Raw genomic sequence first — 20940 nt, forward strand, 5'->3', positions numbered from 1 at the left:
CTGAATCATCCATTCAACTGATTTGTTCAGAGATATTGATTCATTCAGGAACAAATCAAGTGACTGTCTTTGAGTGAGTCAGTAAATCATTAATTCAACTGATTTGTTCAGAAATACTGATTCATTCAGGAACAAATCAAGTTACTATCACTGTCTTTGAGTGAGTCAGTGAATCATTAATTCAACTGATTTGTTCAGAAATACTGATTCATTCAGGAACAAATCAAGTGACTGTCACTGTCTTTGAGTGAGTCAGTGAATCATTCATTCAACTGATTTCTTCAGAAATATTGATTCATTCAAGAACGAATCAAGTGACTGTATTTGAGTGAGTCACTGAATCATTCATTCAACTGATTTGTTCAGAGATATTGATTCATTCAGGAACAAATCAAGTGACTGTCCTTGAGTGAGTCACTGAATCACTCATTCAACTGATTTGTTCAGAAATACTGATGCATTCAGTGAGTTCACTGAATTAGTCATGTAACCATTTTGTTTAACAACATTGATTCATTCAGTAATGAATCACCACTGCTGTGTGTTGCTTGGAAATGCACAGCAGTTACTTCTGCTTTGAATTCATACCATGATATGAAATACAGTATTGGACATGGCGCTCACTTGTAACTGAGATATTGCTCAAACTCACATCTGTAGTTTGTAAAGTTTGTAAAGACACTCTATATACACGTGCTTGCTAATATGCGTCTGTCCGTGCATTTTTATAGACTTCGATTTTTGTCCCAGCGCTCAATTTCTATCCTTCGCTGGCTGCTGAAGTCATCACACAGTATATGTTACTTCTGCTAAGCATGTGTCTGCCAAGAGCAAATGTGTAAAATAAATGTAAATTTATGGGTTTTCTTTTGTGCGCATGAGTTTATGTCCCTGCACGCGAGTGTGTATGTGTCCGTATGTGTGTGAGCGAAAGAAAGGAACTCTTTGTGAACGTCTGCAGGAGAGATTAGCTCGGCCGGGGTGTTGAGTGTTTCCTCTAACATCCCGCCTGCATTTTTGCAGACTTATGGAACACAAAAGGTCAATATCAAGATTAGGAGATTCGGTCAGGGTTTTCCCATGAAGTTAATCCTGTCTCAGCTGTTCCTGCGAGTGGCTCTCGTTTCAGTCCTCGCACAGGGTCAACGTCCACGCCATCAATACCCCCCTATATCCACGAGGAAAGGTGCTTTTGAAAACGCTCATCTCACCTTAATCCTCGCTGTCTGTTACCACGGATACGTCGGACGTTACTTCCATTTCGCCCGCTCTGAAAGCTGTCTCACTCGCACAAAAGAGCCAGTGTCGTTTAGAGGATTAGTCACATGGATATTCTATCAAGCCCTTATCAATAGAGACACGGGCCTCTCGCTATCTTCAGACAATGTGGCCCATGGCTGTTGATGGTTATTCTTCCTGCACTTCAAAGAAGAGCAGCCTTTATAGAGCAAACATTCAGTTTGAGAAAGTTTGGGAGGCTGGAACAAGTTTAACAGTCAGTGTATTGAATGACATGGGCGGAACTGTATCATTGGCATCACATACTTGCAGTGCATGATTGAGTCGGTCTTCAGTAAATGTTTGTTCCGCTGTTTAAGCTTCACATCCTGTAGGGTCTGTTGCGCTGTAATGCAGCACTGCATGTCGCTGTGTGCGTGTGCCGCCCGCGTGGGTGGGGGACGTGTTACGTTTCATTTCTGAGAGCGAGTGAGCGGTCACGGCTGGGTAAGGGTGATCCCCCTGTAACTGCCGATCCTGAGGTCTTGGCTCATTTTGGAAAAGCTAAATGAAGTATGCAATCATTTCTGCGTGTTTGGACTTCCCCGATTTAAACCGCTCAATTCCTTTCTGTGAAACCGAAGTTCTGATGCATTTTGTGTGTATTTCCAGACCCCAGGTTTCTGGGAATACACCTGATCCCAGAAAGCGATAATCCTGAAGATGACAAGATCTTCCTGTTCTTCAAGGAGAATGCCATGGACGGTGAACATACAGGCAAAGCTACCATCTCCAGGATAGGACAACTGTGTAAGGTATCATCATGTACAGAAACATAAAAACGCACATGGGTTTTCCAGTGCCTTTGTACACATACATTCAGTATTAACACACACCAATCAGGCATAACATTGTGATTACGCCCCATACGCAACAAACTGCGGTGCACTGTGCATTCTGACACCTTTCTATCAGAACCAGCATCAACTTCTTGATTTGAGCTACAGTAGTTTGTCTGTTTGATCGGACCACACGGGCCAGACTTCGCTCGCCACATGCATCAATGAGCCCATGACCCTGTCGCCGGTTCACCACTGTTCCTTCCTTAGACCACTTTTGATAGATACTGACCACTGCAGACCAGGAACACCCCACAAGAGCTGCAGTTTTGGAGATGCTCTGACCCAGTCATCTAGCCATCGCAATCTTGTCAAACTCGCTTAAATCCTTACGCTTGCCCATTTTTCCTGCTTCTAATACATCACCACTAACAGGTGCCGTGATGAAGAGATAATCAGTGTTATTCACTTCACCTGTCAGTGGTCATAATGTTATGCCTTATCGGTGTATAATACTATCTATGTTTAAAACATTTTGTGTTTTTTTTAAGTACATGTGGCTAATCTGCTTTCATTTTTTCTAGAATGACATGGGTGGACACAGGAGTCTCGTGAACAAATGGACGACCTTCTTGAAAGCCAAGCTGACCTGCTCAGTGCCCGGACTCAATGGCATAGACACACATTTTGATGAGCTGCGTAAGTGTCTATGAACGTTGCAATGTCTTGAAATTGGGTAAATTACCTGTAAAAACACTTACAATGGAAGTGTATGGGGTAAACTTACAACAGTTGGCACATGCATCACGGATGCTCTCAATAAAGTTTAAGGTACTTTTTAATAACTCAAATTTTTTAACACTACAATACTTGATTTGACTTCCAGAGGATGTGTTTCTGATGAGTGCTAAAGACCCGAAGAATCCAGTCATCTACGCTGTGTTTACTACATCCAGGTACAGACAGACCTAAAATACATGCAGTTATCCTTAACAGACATTTCAGAAGAAGATACAGAGGATTTCCTTTCCTTTCCTTCTTAATTTCCTTAGCTTTTTTTTTATTTTCCTTCTTTAATTTCTTTGTTCCTTGTGTTCTTCCTATATTTATTTTCTCTTTTCCCCTTTTTTTCTTCCTTTCTTCCTTCCTTCCATCTGTCCTTCTTTACTTTAATTTTTCCTTTCTTTTCCTTCTTTTCCTTTTTCTCTTCATTTCCTCATTTAGTTTTTCCTTGTTTTCATTGCTTTTTCTTTCCTTTTCTTCCTTCCTTCATCCCTCTTTCCTTTCCTTACTTTTTCCATACTTTATTTATTTTCCCATTCTTTTCCTTCCTTCCTTCCTCTTTCCTTTCCTTACTTTTTCTATACTTTATTTCTTTCCCCATTCTTTTCCTTCCTTCCGTCCTTCCTTCCTTTATTTTTCTCTTTCCTTTTCCTTCTTTCCTTTCTTTTTCTTTTTCCTTTCTTTTTCCTTCTTTTCTTTGCTTTTTCCTTCCTTTTCATTCCCTTCCCTTCTTTCTTGCCTTCACTCTTTTCCTTTCTCCCTTAAAGGGTTAGTTCACCCAAAAATGAAAATTCTGTCATTAATTACTTACCCTCATGTCGTTCGACACCTGTAAGACATTCGTTCATCTTCAGAACAGAAATGAAGATATTTTAGTTGAAATCCGATGGCTCAGAAAGGCCTCCATTGGCACAATGCACTTTACACTCTCAAGACGGACTCGTAAGATGGACTTTGTAACGACGTCTTTAGTACCTTTTATGGGTCTTGAGAGTGTAAAGTGCATTGTGCCAATGGAGGCCTTTCTGAGCCATCGGATTTCAACTAAAATATCTTAATTTGTGTTCCGAAGATGAACGAATGTCTTACAGGTGTCGAACGACATGAGGGTAAGTAATTAATGACAGAATTTTCATTTTTGGGTGAACTAACCCTTTAATTATTTTTTATTATTATTTTCCTTTCACTGTTCCTTCTTTCCTTCATATATTTTCTCTTCTCTTTTATGAGATGGCTGTGATTTTGTGATGCATGATATGTTTGGCCCTTTAGAAGCTTTAGAGTTCAGTAATCTGCTTAAACTCACATCGCTGCACTCTGGATGGGAATTTTCTTCTTATCCTGGTCTCTGCCCCCTCTTACCTGTTTCTCCATTCAGCTTGGGCTCAGCACAGTACCAAGGAAATATGATTAAGGTGGTAACCTGAATCTCACTCCCCAGCCAGACACCCTCTTCTCTGGGCCTGCTGGCGAGGAGCGGAGGGCTGGGGAGGGGTGAAGGCAGCAACAAAAGCAGATAAACGATTTCCAAAAGAGGGGAAGACTTTTAAGATGATGGATGAGCACACTGTGTGTGTGTGTATGGAGGTGTGCGTGCATGTAAACATGAGATGAGGAAGAAGACAAACATATCACGATTAATCACTGTCAAAAAGCGAGAGAGGCAAAAGCGATCGTCCAAACCATGCACATCCTGTTCATGTGTTCCCACCTCACTGGTTTCCTAATGTATGCAGGGAACACAACACTCAAAAATTCAATTACGTGCTTTAAAGAATTAGACTGCTTTAATTGGTTTTCTAAGTGCCCCGTTTCTGAGATGAATAGAAGTGCATTCTAGGGACTTGCTTTTAATATTGCCACTTAATGAGGCCTGAACTCTGCAGTGATGGATCAGTATTTTATCTCTCGCTCTATCTGGCTGTGTGTGTATGTGTGTTAAGAGTGTGTAAGCACATGTATGTGTGTGTGCGTTTTTATGTCTGGGACCCTGACTGAGTGATAGGGAATTAGTTTATTCATGTGCCCTGTGGTTAATTGATTTTCTTACTAATTAACATTTTACAAATGCTAAGGGCTGATCACCACTGTGTGTTTGGTTTCATGGCTGTTTAGAGGGGAATGAGGTCTTGGATACACACATATACACCGCAATACAAATGCTAATTTTGTACATCAGCTAACACACATGAAACATAAAAATCGGAATCAACCCTTTCAGGTCTTATTGTGCTCGATTTATTTTTGCATATTGTCGCTGTCGGGCTGAAACCTTGTATGTCCAAAATGGCTACTTTTCAAGAAATGGAAAACACACTGTATATTTTAAATGATTAAACACTGTTGTCAAAGTTGATCTCGTGGGTTTACATACGGTCAGACACTTGCATGTGTCATTGTATTAATAACATTTGACCAAAATCAAGCTCAAATGGAAATACAAGGTTTTTGACATGCGTTTTGTCCGTCATTCAGCCAAAATCTCATGTTATAAAAGATGAAGTGCACAGGCTATTTTAGACAGTATTTGCTATGTCTCGACAACAAATGCTAGACTAAGACACTCTTTTCTGTTCCTCAAATACATAAAACATTAAACTTTACATATATAGTGTTTCTTCTTGATTAAAAAAACGCTGTACTTATTCAAACAGCCAGTTTTGTATTCACCATTGCATTGCAAACAAGCAGAAACGGCCCAAAATGTGTGCGGCACATCATTCAAGATTTAGGCAGGGTGGAGTTATACGTTTTTACCGACAGTTTTACTTACACGCTCTTTGTAATACTTTTCATTAGTTGAATATTTGGTTAAATATTAAATAAAGGGTGAGCAATAGTATTGATTTATGAAAAACGATTTCTGCCTGACAGCGACAATATTTTACATTTGTCTTTATGAACTTTAAACTAAATATAAAAAGATGAGGATGATGACAGATGATGTCTCGAAGCCCTCATATTTTTCAACTCCTCCCGAACAACCACCTGTCAGATAGAGACCACCTGTCATAAAGCTCCATTTTCAATTTGAATTAATTGCTGATCCATAAGATCCATGCAAACATTTGTCCTGCCCAACATTTTTCTTGTTGGATTAAAATGGATCATTGACTTCTCATATACACACTTCTGGAAATGTAAGCTTTTGTGTTCTATCAATGTTTTAACCTCCATTTTCTCCCCTCTTCTTTCCTCAGTAATATCTTCCGTGGATCAGCTATATGCATGTATAGTATGGCAGACATCCGAAGGGTATTTCTAGGTCCATATGCCCACAGGGACGGGCCAAACTACCAGTGGGTTCCCTTCCAGGGCAGAGTGCCATACCCCCGTCCTGGCACAGTGAGTACTGGCCAATATATTTGGCATTAACGAAGAAAAAAAAAACGTAATGTTTTCTGACAAATTACAGCTTTATATCTGTGCGCTTTTGTTAAATAATAATACAAAATAATCACAATAAACTATTCATCCAACTAATAATATACTGTACTTTATTAGCCTATTTAGAAGCACATTTACCAGAATTTGTCTGAAAAACATTTTTTTTTTAAATAACTAAAACAGTTATTCAGAATGCCATACTGAAACCTGAACCTTGGCATCAATGAGAACGTTTAATCCTTAATCTCCCTTCTCTTACCCACTGTAGTGTCCCAGCAAAACGTTCGGAGGCTTTGACTCCACCAAAGACCTTCCCGATGATGTAATAACATTTGCACGCCTGCACCCAGCCATGTATAACCCTGTGCAACCAATGGGTGGGAAGCCCATAGTGGTGCGCACGAACGTGGAGTACCAGTTCACTCAGCTGGTAGTGGACCGTGTGGAAGCTGAGGACGGCCAGTACGAAGTCATGTTCATCGGCACAGGCTAGTAAAACCAACCAACACAACTGCTGTATAAACATATCAAAGCCTTAATCCAAGAAATCAACTCTTAAGGGGAATATAGATTCACACAGAACGCATTTTTGTGGTTAAAACGCGAGACGCATGGCAGTGGAACGAAAAAAATTCAAGGTCTTGAGAGGTCGTTTTAAGGCATTTTAAGATCTTATTAATTCTGAGTTTTTTATATTTTCATTTTTTATTCACCCTTTTGTTGTTTTGGACCCATAAGATGTTCTTTTTTTCTGAGAAGAAAAAAAGCTACTGTTAGTTATAAAGTAAAAAATTACTAGGAGATATTGTATAAAACATGCTGAATATTAAAAATATTCTAATCCCAAATCAGATTTAGGAACCGTGTTGAAGGTGGTGACCATTCCCAGGGAAAGCTGGCATGATCTGGAGGAAGTGGTGCTGGAAGAGATGACGGTGTTTAGGGTACGAGCTCCAACTGTTCATTACCCAGAGGGCTGTGCGTTTCTGCTTGTTATTGGAATCGAAATCCTCCAACTATAATTTTCACCTTAGTACATTTAATTGCTCCCCCATAAATCTGTCTGCACGGCCACAGCATGTCATCAAACAAATATCCTCGGATCTTAAAATGCTCTGTTTTCTCTTCTAGGAGCCAACACCTATTACTGCCATGGAGCTCTCCACTAAACAAGTACGTCTGCTTGAAATTACTCTTCACCAGCCATTAGCAGAGAGTAAACCGTGTCCTAATAGACTTATATGTTCATCTGTCAACAGCAACAGCTGTACCTCGGGTCAGATTTAGGGATTTCCCAGATGCCCCTGCACCGCTGCGAGGTCTACGGGAAGGCCTGTGCCGAATGCTGCCTGGCAAGGGATCCATATTGCGCCTGGGACGGGACCGAATGCTCTCGATATTTTCCCACTGCTAAGAGGTAAGCACATTGATGAATTTCTTGAACATTTGATTTGTTTTTATCTTAGAATCTGCATCAAATTACATGTTCTTAAAGGGACAGTTCACCCAAAAATCATTATTTACTCACCCTTGTGTTATTCCAAACCAGTATGACTTTCTTTCTTCTGTGGAATGCAAAAGAAGATCTTTTTTTAAATAACCGTTTTTGTCCATACAATGAAAGTCAATGGGATCCAAAACAATCCCATTGGACCTCGTAGACTTGAGACATTTTTCAAAATATTTAGGTTTTTTGGTGAACTATCCCTTTAAGTCAATGACATTTTAACACAAATTATGGCACCATATTCACTGTTCAGGTGTTTAGTGCACTACAAATTCTGCATCTCAACACACACAACGCGCATGCATAGACAAGCACGAACACCTGGATCCAAGTATTCAGGCTGCTTTTAAACACACTATAAACACATGCTGACAATACACCATGTACCGCTGTTAATATATTTATAGTAAAACACACACTCTGGGCCAGCTACACCTTCGCAGAGGAAGAAAAGGGCCATGGCTTTGGTCTCGACACACCCTCGTGGCACTAGGATGGTCCACGCCACTACAAATATTTTCACTGTGCCTAAAATGCAAAACAGACGTCCTTACCGCACCTCCCGCACGTGCCGAGACAGCCAGAGTCAAGGAATGTGTGTGTGTGTGTGCACGCCTTAGCAAAACATGCTACAAAATGAGGAGACACAGAGAGCTATACACTGAAACACAAGAACAGAGCAGGAAAAGAAAATTAAGAAGATGACAGATCATGGGGAAATGACAAAGAGGCTGTTTCAAACACGTTTTACACAGGTTTTCATATTTCACTTATCATTCCCCAAGATCTACTGCAGCTAAACCTCAGGCTTCACACCAGATTCTGAATGTTTTCAGTTCGACACAGGAAGTCTTCTCAGTCTTTCAGTACAGTTGTGAATGGATAAGAGTGCCGGCCTTGGCTCAGTCCCTGGCCCATGGTAGTATTTAAAAGGTGAAGCTGCTCTCTTAAAGTGGTTGTAAATGCTATGATGGAGAATGAACGACTCTTTTAGATGTGAATGATGTGCAGAGCTGTTATTATAATATATTTGAAGGTTCTGAGGTTTAGAATTCAATAATGAACATTATGAAATATCTCTCCATGAATCAAGCACACATCCTTCCTTCATGCGCCTAAATTTCTGTGTCACTAGCAGAACCGCATGGATTTGCAAGTTTTCCCCAAACACTTTCCCCATCTGCCTTTGTGGGGACAAACATATTGGATTGGAGGAATCAGTGTTGCCGTGTTGGCCAATGATGGAGGCACGTTGTTTACACAAATAGCTTAATTATCGTCTCTGTGCTTTAACCAGAAATAGAATAAAGTATTTTACCATAAAATAATCACGCATCGTCTTTAAGTCTAGAGGGCAATGTGGTACAATGTAGGTGTTTGATTGAAACAACAGTGCACTCTAGTGGCCTGAGTGTAGTAGTGTTACAAATGATAAACACTACGTTTATTTTTTGTGTTTTAGAAGGTACAAACCCAGCCAACAGGGAACGTTCTCAAAACTTTTCTTTCTGGCGAGGTTCTCTCAAAGTCCTGAATAAACATTCTTCATGGAGCGTTTTTTAAATTAAATATTTTAGTTAGACATTGTGAATGTTACTACTTGTTTCAGAATGTTCAGAGAACATTCAAAACTAACATTCCCATAATGTTCATAGAATGTTTCCTTGATGTTCATATAACCAAGAAAACATTTACGTTATTTCTGAACATTCAGAGAACATTCAGAAACAAAGTTTTGATTTTGAACTTAATGGGAATGTAAGCAAAACGTTCTTGGAACATATTCATAGAAGACATTTTTGTTCGCTGGGAAGATCTACATCACATCACGTGTCTTTTATTTAACAGGAGAACAAGACGTCAGGACATCAGAAATGGGGATCCTCTTTCGCAGTGCTCTGATCTGCACCACAATGGTAAGAATAAACACATACTGTACATGTACATAGCAGTGGCTATTTTTTTCTGGTCAGGTATAATCAATCAGTTGCCTAAACCAATATGAGGACATGCACAATTGTTCAAATTCACCTCATTCAAGAAAAAACATTAAAATCGCTTGGCCTTAGATTGTGCATTTAATCTTACACATCCTTTATAATATACAACCCCAAATCAGAAAAAGTTGGGACAGTATGGAAAACAGCAAAAAAAAAAAAAAAGAAGTGATTTCTAAATTTACTTTGACTTGTATTTCATTGCAGACAATATGAACACAAAATATTTCATGTTTTGTCTGGTCAACTTCATGTAATTTGTAAATATGCATCCTTTCCTGTCATTCAGACCTGCAACACATTTCAAAAAAAGTTGGGACAGTAAAGCATTTACCACTTTGTAATGTTGCCATTCCTTTTCACAACACTTAAAAGACGTTTAGGGACTGAAGACACCAAGTGATGAAGTGTTTCAGGTGTAATTTTGTCCCATTCTTCCTGCAAACAAGTCTTAAGGTGGTCAACAGTACGGGGTCTTCGTTGTCCCACACATTCTCTATTGGAGACAGGTCGGGACTGCAGGCAGGCCAGTCAAGTACCCGTACCCTCTTCCTCCGCAGCCAGGACTTTGTAATGTGGCCAGAATGTGGTTTTGCATTGTCTTGTTGAAATATACATGGACGTCCCTGGAAATGATGTCTTCTTGAAGGCAGCATATTATGCTCCAAAATCTCTATGTACTTTTCAGCATTAATGGTGCCTTCACAGAAGTGCAAGTTACCTTTGCCAAGGGCACTGACACAACCCCATACCATGACAGACCCTGGCTTTTGGTTTTGTTGCTGGTAACAGTCTGGATGATCCTTTTCTTCTTTGGTCCAGAGCACGCGGCGTCCATTCCTACCAAAAAATACCTGAAATACTGATTCATCTGACCACAGTACACTTTTCCACTGTGTGACGGTCCATCCCAGATGCCTCCGAGCCCAGAGAAGTCGACGGCGCTTCTGGACACTGTTAAAATAGGGCTTCCTTTTGGCACAGTACAGTTTTAACTGACATTTGTGGATGTAACTACGTATTGTGGTACTTGACAAAGGTTTTCCAAAGTAGTCCTGAGCCCATGTGGTGATATCGCTTATAGATGAATGACGATTCTTGATGCCGTGCCGCCTGAGGGATCGGAGATCACGGTTGTTCAGCTTAGGCTTGCGCCCTTGTCCTTTGCGCACTGAAATTCCTCCAGATTCCTTGAATCTTTTAATTATGTTATGCACTGTTGAATGTGAAATATCCAAATCTCTTCCTAACTTTCTTTGAGGAACATTGTTTTTAAACATTTCAATAATTTTCTCACGTATTTGTTGGCAAACTGGCGATCCTCGGCCCATCTTTGCTCTTAAAGGATTAGACCTTTCTTGGATGCTGCTTTTGTACCAAATCATAATTACAATCACCTGTTGACATCACCTGTTTCAAATCACATCATTATTTAACCATTTTACCTCATTACTAGCCCTAAATTGCTCCTGTCCCAACTCTTTATTAAATGTGTTGCAGGTCTGAATGACAGGAAAAGATGCATATTTACAAATGACATGAAGTTGACCAGACAAAACATGAAATATTTTGTGTTCATATTGTCTGCAATGAAATACAAGTCAAAGTAAATTTAGAAATCACTTCTTTTCTTTTTTTTTTTGCGTTTTCCATACTGTCCCAACTTTTTCTGATTTGGGGTTGTAATATACTGAATGTGCATTGTACCCAAATAACAACATTCAATAATTCAATTAAATGAATGGTACACTTTAATACACACTAAAGTTAGCTTGAGAAGAATTTATGCACTATAATCTTTCATTTGTGTAGATGCCACTGATACACCCTTCAGTGTTCTGGGCATTACTGAACATTACCTCCTCATGTGTCTGTGTGTGTTAGATGATCTGGAAGGTTACAGCAGTGTGGAGGAGAGGAGTGTGTATGGCGTAGAGAACAGCAGTATGTTTCTGGAATGCAGCCCGAAGTCTCAGAGAGCTATAATATACTGGCAGCTACAGAGACCTAATGACGAGAGGAAACATGAGGTACATTCATACACACACTTAATAACAAAGCCAGCAAGGCATGCACTTAAATGATGTGTTATCATTGTAATCTAAATGCATCTCTTATATGGCACTGTCTAATATGTTAATATATTTGAACCATTTTTCTCAGTTTATCTGGCTGTGGTCAGTTTCCAGATTCTTCACGTATTACATTACAAGCTCCCTGATATTGGTTTTAACAGTCTAAGACTGCTTGTTGAATAATTTAAAGGTTAATGCAGCAGTCATTATTTATGAATACAGAGATATCATTTTTAATTTTCATAATATTAAAACACATTTTAAAGTTAATTTCTGTGCCATAAGCTTTGGCAAATGGAATCACTTAGGTCTGCCATTGCTTGGCCAAATGGAAAGCTCCGCCCCCCCAGCTCACGCCATTGGTTGAGTCGCTGTTGTGGTTACGATATTACCAAGGCGACATTTATATGATCAAAAATACAGTAAAACAGTAATATTGTGAAACATTATTGTGAATTTTCAGCATCATTACTCCAGTCTTCAGTGTCAATTGATGATGACGATGATTTGCTGCTAAAGAAGCATTTCTTTTTATTATCAATGTTAAAAAAAAGGTTTGGCTGCTCTATATTTTTGTGTAACCATAATACACTTTTTCAGGATTCTTTGATGAATAGAAAGTTCAAAAGAACAGCATTTATTTGAAATAGGAATATGGTAACAATAAGGTCTCATTTGTTAACATTAGTTAATGAATTAACTAACATGAACTAACCATGAGCAACATATTTATTACTGTATTTATTAATCTTTGTTCATGTTAGTTAATACAAATCCAGTCATTCATTGTTTGTTCATGTTAGTTCATGGTGCATTTACAAATATAAATTTTTATTTTAATAATGTATTAACAAAGATTAATAAATGCTGTAGATGTGCAGTTCATTATTAGTTCATGTTAACTAAAGTAGTAATATATTTAAAGTAGTAAAGTAGTATATTTATACATTACTTCCACTTTTGATCAATTTAATGTCTTTGATTAATAATATATATATATATAGTCTTAATGACCCAAAAAAATTGTAATTAGCATTAAGTAAAATGTTGCTGTTTTACAAAGGTTAAGGGGAATGTTGTGACTTGTAAATTAAGGGATTTTAATGAACAGGATATGACATAATGACCCCTTACCACCCATTACCACACACACACCAGCTGTGTTTCTCTTTCAGATATAATCAGGCAAAAAATAGCGCTAAAGTAACACCTCACCCCAGACGGTCATCGTGTTAATATAATAACGGTCAAATTTCAGCCTTCCTGCTGTGTAAGAAAATCCCCTAACTGTGCTGTAGTTTATCCTTGCACCCCAGATGTGACCTCCGCGTTTAAAGGGTTACTTCACCCAAAAATGAAAATTCTGTAATGAATTCCTCACAAACCCGTAAGACCTTCGTTCATCTTCGGAACACAAATTAAGATTATTTTGATGAAATCCGAGAGCTCTCTGACCCCTCCATAGACAGCAACATTATTAACACTTTCAAGGGCCAGAAAGGTAGTAAAGACATTGTTAAAATCATCCATGTGACTCCAGTTGGTCAACCTTAGTTTTACGAAGGAAGAGAATACTTTTTGTGCGCAAATTTAAAAAAAATAAATAACTTTATTTAGCAATTTCTTCTAGCCTGTGTCAATCACTGACAATGTTCACATGAGCTCTTTGACGCAATACTGAGCCAGCGTTCTGATGTAGAACCTGGAAGCGTTGAACTGTGTTTACAATGTGAACAGCGTCTGAGACTGACACGGAAGAGAAGAAATTGTTGAATGAAACACTCAGTTTCAGTCAATCTCATGTCAATCTACCTAAAGACAAGAGTAGTATTGCATCCTTCATATCTCCGAAAAGTCTTTAGTTTTATTATATTTATAAAAGAAAGATACGCTGTACTGAGTCTTTCCGAAAGAAACCGAGCGGTTGGAGGCGTATCGTGTGGGCGGGGCTAAAGAGTCAAGAGCGTGCGTAGCTTTTGCGTTGAGAGCGTCTGAAAGCTGTGATATCCTTAAACGAGAGGAAAAAAACGTTATCTTAAATAAACCATGGAGATCAATCAGATTTAGCCATACATATATGAAATTGAATAAATTGAATAAACGAGTCGATAGCTAACAACACAAAGACATTTGAAACAGTTTTACTCACCGCCTGCTTCCAAAACACGAGTCATGACTGTGAACCTTAATCGCTGGGACCGCTCCATCTTTCAGCATTAGACAAGCTACAAATCCGGCGTCGAACTGGGCCTTGTTTATAAAACAATCGTCGCCGAAATGCAGGGAACAAACAAGACACTTGCACAAATCCGTTGCTGCTCCAGAAATACAAACCCCATCCACTGTCCCATTAACGCTGGGTTCTTTGGAAAGCTGTATCTTGAAAACACACATCTTTGGTGACATTGTTGATGTCGTGAAGTCCTGTGACTGCAGCGCAGCCGGGCAAAGCGATTTGATTGGCGTACTGCTTTCGTTCTCTCGCTCTGGTCTACGGGTGCGCGCGCGCCCTCCCGGGAGAAGTGCCCTTAGGACATGTGTAAGGAAATTCCGCCCCATTTGACGTCACACAGACCCTTACTAGGACATTTTTTTTTTGCATTTTTGGCACAGAAATACTGTGACATAAAACTTAATTTCTAAATACTACCTTTATAATGTTGCAGTCTTTGGGGGGGTCAGAGAGCTTCATCAAAAATATATAAATTTGTGTTCCGAAGATGAACAAAGGTTTTACGAGTTTGGAACGGGTAATTAACAACAGAATTTTCATTCTTGGGTGAACTAACCCTTTAAGTTCTGGTCTGGGACCATTTTTGAGGTCAAAATAAGTGAAAAAAACGAGCAGTCCTAACTCAATCTCTTTTTCTCCATGTCAGATTGCGATCGATGAAAGGCTGAGTCTTACGGGCCAAGGTTTACTGATTCGAAGTCTAACCCAGGCCGATTCAGGAGTGTACCACTGCCACGCCGTAGAGCACGGCTTCATCCAACCCCTGCGGCGTATTAATCTCCAGGTCATCCCATCTCAGCGCGTGGGTGAGCTGCTTCTCCGGGTGGGAGCCAACGATAAGGATCCCTCCCCGAAGCACAAACTCTGGTACCGGGATTTCATGAGCCTGCTGGAGCACCCAGATCTCAACAGTGTGGACGAGTTCTGCGAGCGGGTTTGGAAGCGAGAGAAGAAGCCAAAAGGGAAAAAAGCCCCCAGAGTCAACGCCGGAGCAGGTGCGGGTACAAAAACAGAGAAAGCCTCTCAAGCGATGGCTCAGAGCTCGCAAAACCCACAGCAGAGAGCCCAAAACACACCCAAAGTGCCGAACAACCCGAGTGTTCAGATTCTTCCCAAGTCCACCGGCTTGCAGAGGAGTCAAGTCCCGGGAAGTACCGTGAGCACAGAGAGCCAAAGCACCAAACCGGACACTCAGAGCACGCAGAAGGTCCAGAGTGCTCCCGAGAGCCAAAGAGCACAGCCGAACCAGGGGAAAAGAGGTACCCAGACCCCTCAGAGAGGACCTCCTAACACAGCCAAGTGGAAACAGCTCCAGGAGAACAAGAGGGGGCGTAACCGCAGGACCCACGAACAGCAGAGACCACCACGCAGCGTGTGAGACACACATGCGCACGCTCAGCCAACGATATACACTTGTAAACATCTGCATCAGTCACTCATACAACAGACATACGTGCAGTGCGGCCATAATCGATAGCACAAAACTCAAAAACGGTGAACCCAACTGGATCCCTGCTCATGTCACTCGTTCACCAGGGAAAGCACATTCTCTTTGTTGTTGTGATGTGACAGCAAAGACCTTTTACACTACCGGTGTTACAGATCCGACACCGTCATACACGGGATGGTTTTCATCGAAGCACGCATTTCTAAGACAGTCGTTTGCCAAAAAACCTTTGCGATAAGTAGGGATAGTGCCAACGGGGAAATTAATATGCATTTGGTGTCAAAGGAAACGTATTTGTCGATATGACAAAATGCGGTCTGTGATTGTGGAAAAAGACGTGGGCGGAGCGAATCTGGCACCTGGAAAACTGGAAGCCAGTTGCTCTGATTTGTAAAGACTGTAATATATGAGCAAGCATTGTACTGTACATAGAACAACACTAAGTAATTATGGACACAACTGGTCAAAGGTGAAAAAAGGCATGCCTTAGTAACAGCTTGTCTAACCTCTGATCCTCAGAAGCGTTTTGATGTTCGTGTTAACTGTTTCAGATAATCAAGTGGGCCTGACTGACTTCGAAAAAAAAGTCTAACTGTGGTGACCATTTCTGCCAACATTTAGGTTTCAAAAACAACGTGCATGAGTTGAATGAAAAAGCTCTTCCAAGCCAGTCGGATTACAGCCGTATAGATGATCGTTCTAAATGTCGGTTGCGTAAAAATGAAAGGACATCTTTTTAGATATTTCCATAATGTCTGTAGTGTATTTCTAAATTATTATTACTCATATTTCATACGTTTACGTCATTCATTTGCTAAATCAGTCTATGTTAGGCTGAATGCCGAGTGACCCTAGTATATGTACTGTACATATATACAGCGGAACACCACTTGATTATTTATTGCTGGTTATTGTTTATTGTTCAAAGGGTTGCATTTATTTTTGATATAATTTTTTTCTATTCAGTTGTAAACGTGGCTGACGGGCCGCAGTACCCATAGACGGACCAATATTTTTTTTTTTTAGGCTAAGATTCTTGTTACGTGTTTGCAGATGGGACTGTTTTCGGATCTCTTCTGTATCCTTTTATCTCTGTTCTAATCTGTCTCTTAAGGTTATCTTTAGGTCTTTCTTGTATTCATTGTGCAACACTAACAAGAAATAATAAATCATGTCCAATGATTAGCTGTGAATCTCCCTTAAAAAAAATGTGTGGGTTAGGTCAGACTAGATGCCGTGGAGAACACACTGCATGTGAATTCTGCCTTTGTGCATCTTTATTTTTATTGTCAGCGTGTCGTGCGAGAGGTCATTTCTGTGCCATGCAAGATGTACGAGATGTGAATAATATTTTTGCCATTTGCAAAGATTACACCATCTAGACATACTCTGTCCCTTTTTATGTATTATAGGTCCATAGTCTTTTCACACATACAGGTTTCCCCCCCAATTTTCTGCGATTGTCATTTCAATGCAATACAGAGGTATATCCACCAGATGGCTCTCCCGTCCACTCCCTGCCCCAGATGGAGTTGATTTGGAGCTGGCTGGTGCAACAAGGGAGGAGAAGGGAGCTGTCAGTTATGTAAAATTGGTGTTTCTGGCATGCATTTGGTTGTCTAAATAAATATTTCCTCTATAATTTCAGGGTGGTCGTGGGTGGATTATTTGTATATTTCTTCGATGTGTTTTTGGCAGTATTTGGAGGACACATGTAGCCTATCTGTGAATGTTGTTGACTCTCACATTGTGTTTGGTGAGAGGTGAGGTTATCACATCATGTAGTTTACGGTCTCATTTTTCAATTTTGGCACATTGGCAAGTTCTCAAAAGGTACCTGAGCTTGGAGACGTGTAACAAACAGAGGGTTAACTGGTGTGTATTAAGATTGAAAAAATGTGATGTTGTTTTCAGGTGCTTTAAATTTTTAGCTATGCATTTGTTAGTTATTTAGTCCAATTAAAAAAAATAAAAAAACTGTTGCTTGATGACAACGCAAGCTGGACTTGACCTTTCAGGATATGCCCAAAATGATAGAAAATGTTATAAATATAACCAATGTATGCCAACAGAAAATTACTAATTTACTTGAATATCTCATATCTATCTCGCGAAAGATCTAGCTAATTTTGCTTTGTTTTGTTTTGTTTTTGGCTTGATAAACTGAAATTTACTGAAGGTAAAGACATTTTGATTTCTGCATCACCTTTCCAACATCCACAGTTTTTGAGATCAATAATAAATTAAAGGTTTAACTAAATAACTTTAAGCATTTCAGATCCCAAAACGATCTAGTCCAGTGGCCAAAGACCTTGTATTCTTTAGGCCTATGATTAGAGTTAGAGTTATGTGTGAATGTTTAAGAAAATATATATATAAAATATATAAAGAAACACTTAGTGGTATTATAAAAAAATGAAAGCAATTGGGAACAACAGCAACTCAGCCACGAAGTGGTAGGCCACATAAAATCAAAGAGTGGGGTCAGTGCATGCTGAGGTGCACAGTGTACAGAAGTCCCCAACTTTCTGCAGAGTCAACAGCTACAGACCTCCAAACTTTGTGTGGCCTTCAGATTAGCTCAAGAACAGTGTGTAGAGAGCTTCATGGAATGGGTTTCCATGGCAGAGCAGCTGCATTCAAGCCTAACATCACCAAGTGCAATGCAAAGCATCGGCTGCAGTGGTGTAAAGCACGCCCTCACTGGACTCTAGAGCAGTGGAGACGTGTTCTCTAAAGTGACGAATCACGCTTCTCTGTCTGGCAATCTGATGGGCAAGTGGGTTTGGCGGTTGCCAGGAGAACGGTGCTTGCCTGACTGCATTGTGAGAAGTGTAAAGTTTGGTCGAGGGGGGATTATGGTGTGGGGGTTGTTTTTCAGGGGTTGGGCTAAAATTCCCATAAACACACTCCTAAACCTTGTGGAAGCATTTCCAGAAGAGTTGAAGCTGTTATAGCTCCACATCCCAAAACTTTTGGCAATATAGTGTATATATAGGCCTATATATATATACATATATATATATATAGGCCTATATATACACTATATTGCCAAAAGTTTTGGGATATATATATATATATATATATATGGTTTTGAGTCTGAACTGTTTTCACAGACTGTGATGACAAGTTTTAATGGTCATCAGCATAGTAAATCCTGCAACGTTTTCTGTATTCTCATTTCTTAAAGTTTGTATATTTATAACACTATACTTTGTATTATTCATTTGCATCAAATTTCCAAAAAATAGTCAAAAGGTCAAAAATAGTGATACAGCAGCTGTGGGAGTGACAGTAAAATTTACATCTTTCTCTCGTCTGACTGCCGTTATCAATCTCTCAATTTTTTCTCTATTTTTGAAAGTTGTGAAAACACTATTGTGGAGTTCTTCTTTTGCTTTTTGAGCAAAAGGGAACACAAATAATATAATGAAGTCTCTCATTCACTACTGAATTTTACCCAACGATGACGATTTCAGAAATGTGAAAAGGGTCTGTTGAAAACTGTTTCGAAGATTCAAAAAGTGTTGTTTCTCTCAGTTATGTCCGACATAGCTCCCTAAACCTAGTTTTCTGCCATTTTGTGTTGTCCGATTTCTGTGAACAATTTACATTCTGGAAATAGCGAATGAGGGAAAGATTCGGAACAGGGTCTGTTTGCAACAGTCTCGATACCATAATTAGCAGAAGTAGGCGGAGCGAAAGAAAATACTCAAATATAATTAGTTCTGGCGTAGCTCACGACGCGCCACGCCAGTTTTAAACGGAAGCTGGACGAAAGAAGCTGCTGTTTTCTGCAAATAAAGACTTACATTTCGGCCTGTTCCTAACATAAATCTATCATATGCCTTCAGAAGACCTTAAATACACGCTTTTGTGGAGCATGACAGCCGCGGAAGAGTCTTGGACGTGCGATTTGTTGTGACGTGCGGGTGAGACCATAACACAAATTACTCACGTTAGGCTACTCAGTGTAGTTCCTAAATATTTATTTTACTGTCTCTTTTAGAGGAGTTGTTTAGCTTTTTCCCCCCACGATGTACTGTAAATTGTGATGTGCACATTAATACAAACGTAAAAGGTTTTGATAATTTTGTTTTGTATATTACTTGCAGAACAAAGATAAGAAATCCAGTTAAACATCCTGTGTAAAGTCATAAACTGAATATTTGTGTCAATTTTACCCATAAGCTCAAGTTTACACACACACACACACACACACACACACACACACACACACACACACACACACACACACACACACACACACACACACACACACACACACACACACACATTATTCCAGACATAGTAAACAGTCATAAATAGATGTTTTGTTGCATATGATTGATTCATTACGCACTTTTAATTTAAGCTTCTGTCTCATCTGCATAATGTAGCTATTTAAGGTCGTAGTTCGTACTTATCACTAGATGGCGTGCTACCTCTTTTTTTTCAAAACTCGGCATTTATTCTCAGTCAATGAATTAGGAATGGATTTTTATTAAACTGCAAGATACTCTGCAACACATAGCTTTATATCTTATGGTTCCTGTTACTATGTTTTTTCAAATTTTCTATGATGAAGAGAGAAAAATGTCTTTAATAGCAAATCACTAAGCACTGTTAATTTGGTCTGTGCCCAGGGTTTGACCTGAAATGTAAGTGTTTGTGACTCACAGGAGAGCAACAGAAATGAAGCGTCCCTCGACACATCCATCATCTCCGCCACATCAAAAGTGTCCTCAGAAAGCAGTGTGTCACTCTGTATCCTGGAGATTTGTGCGTGTGCGTGTTTGTGTGTCATAAGCACACATTTATGAGCGCTCAAGGTGTGTGTGCGCAAGTGTTTGCCTACTCATGAATCAGAGGTCTCTTCACATTGTCTGACTCACACACATACACCATGGCCCTGAGGATTCTGGGTAGAAAGGAGATTCAGGTCAGAGCCAAGGCTAAGGAGAGTCTCTCTCTCGCTATCTGTAAGTAAATGGCAGTGCACATTTTGTCATGGATTTATTGCTGGAAAATTAATTTAGCTGAGTATTAGATTCTGCCTTACAATGTTATTCTTCGCTCACACATGCATACATTTAACTGCAGTTGTCTGAATCCGTATTATTACGATAAATTAAAACTAAAGCTATTCAAAATTCAGTGACTGAAATAAAGCTGAGATAATATATAAGTATCTTATAATAACTATAAAAGCTTAAATGAAAATTAGAAATGTTGTCTTGGAAACTAACAGAGATAAATATGTTCAATTTGAAATACTAAAGTTACTAAAACTACAACCGAAATAAAAATAAATTAAGGGTCTGTTTAAACAACACCGTTTTCAACTAAAAATGAAAAAAAAAAAACGGCATTTGGCCATTCATTTGCACGACAGCAGCATTTTGGGGGCCTGAAAACACGGATTTCAAAGTGCAAGTTTTATAAAAACAATAC

At 39.5% G+C, this 20940-nt stretch overlaps 1 protein-coding gene across 1 annotated transcript in view; it reads left to right on the forward strand.

Moving 5' to 3' along the window:
- Window positions 1-17132, forward strand: part of sema3aa (sema domain, immunoglobulin domain (Ig), short basic domain, secreted, (semaphorin) 3Aa) — a 44474-nt gene extending 27342 nt beyond the window's left edge. The window contains exons 7-17 of the mRNA XM_079817898.1: window positions 1891-2033; window positions 2642-2756; window positions 2944-3013; window positions 6041-6185; window positions 6496-6715; window positions 7080-7171; window positions 7359-7400; window positions 7487-7644; window positions 9583-9650; window positions 11616-11761; window positions 14686-17132. Coding sequence (XP_079674024.1) covers window positions 1891-2033; window positions 2642-2756; window positions 2944-3013; window positions 6041-6185; window positions 6496-6715; window positions 7080-7171; window positions 7359-7400; window positions 7487-7644; window positions 9583-9650; window positions 11616-11761; window positions 14686-15417 — 1931 coding nt within the window. The 3' untranslated portion in view covers window positions 15418-17132. The remainder of the gene's footprint in view (window positions 1-1890; window positions 2034-2641; window positions 2757-2943; window positions 3014-6040; window positions 6186-6495; window positions 6716-7079; window positions 7172-7358; window positions 7401-7486; window positions 7645-9582; window positions 9651-11615; window positions 11762-14685) is intronic.
- The last annotated feature ends 3808 nt before the right edge of the window (window positions 17133-20940 follow it).

This window comes from Gobio gobio (assembly GCF_949357685.1).
Source record: "Gobio gobio genome assembly, chromosome: 5".
NCBI lineage: Eukaryota > Metazoa > Chordata > Actinopteri > Cypriniformes > Gobionidae > Gobio > Gobio gobio.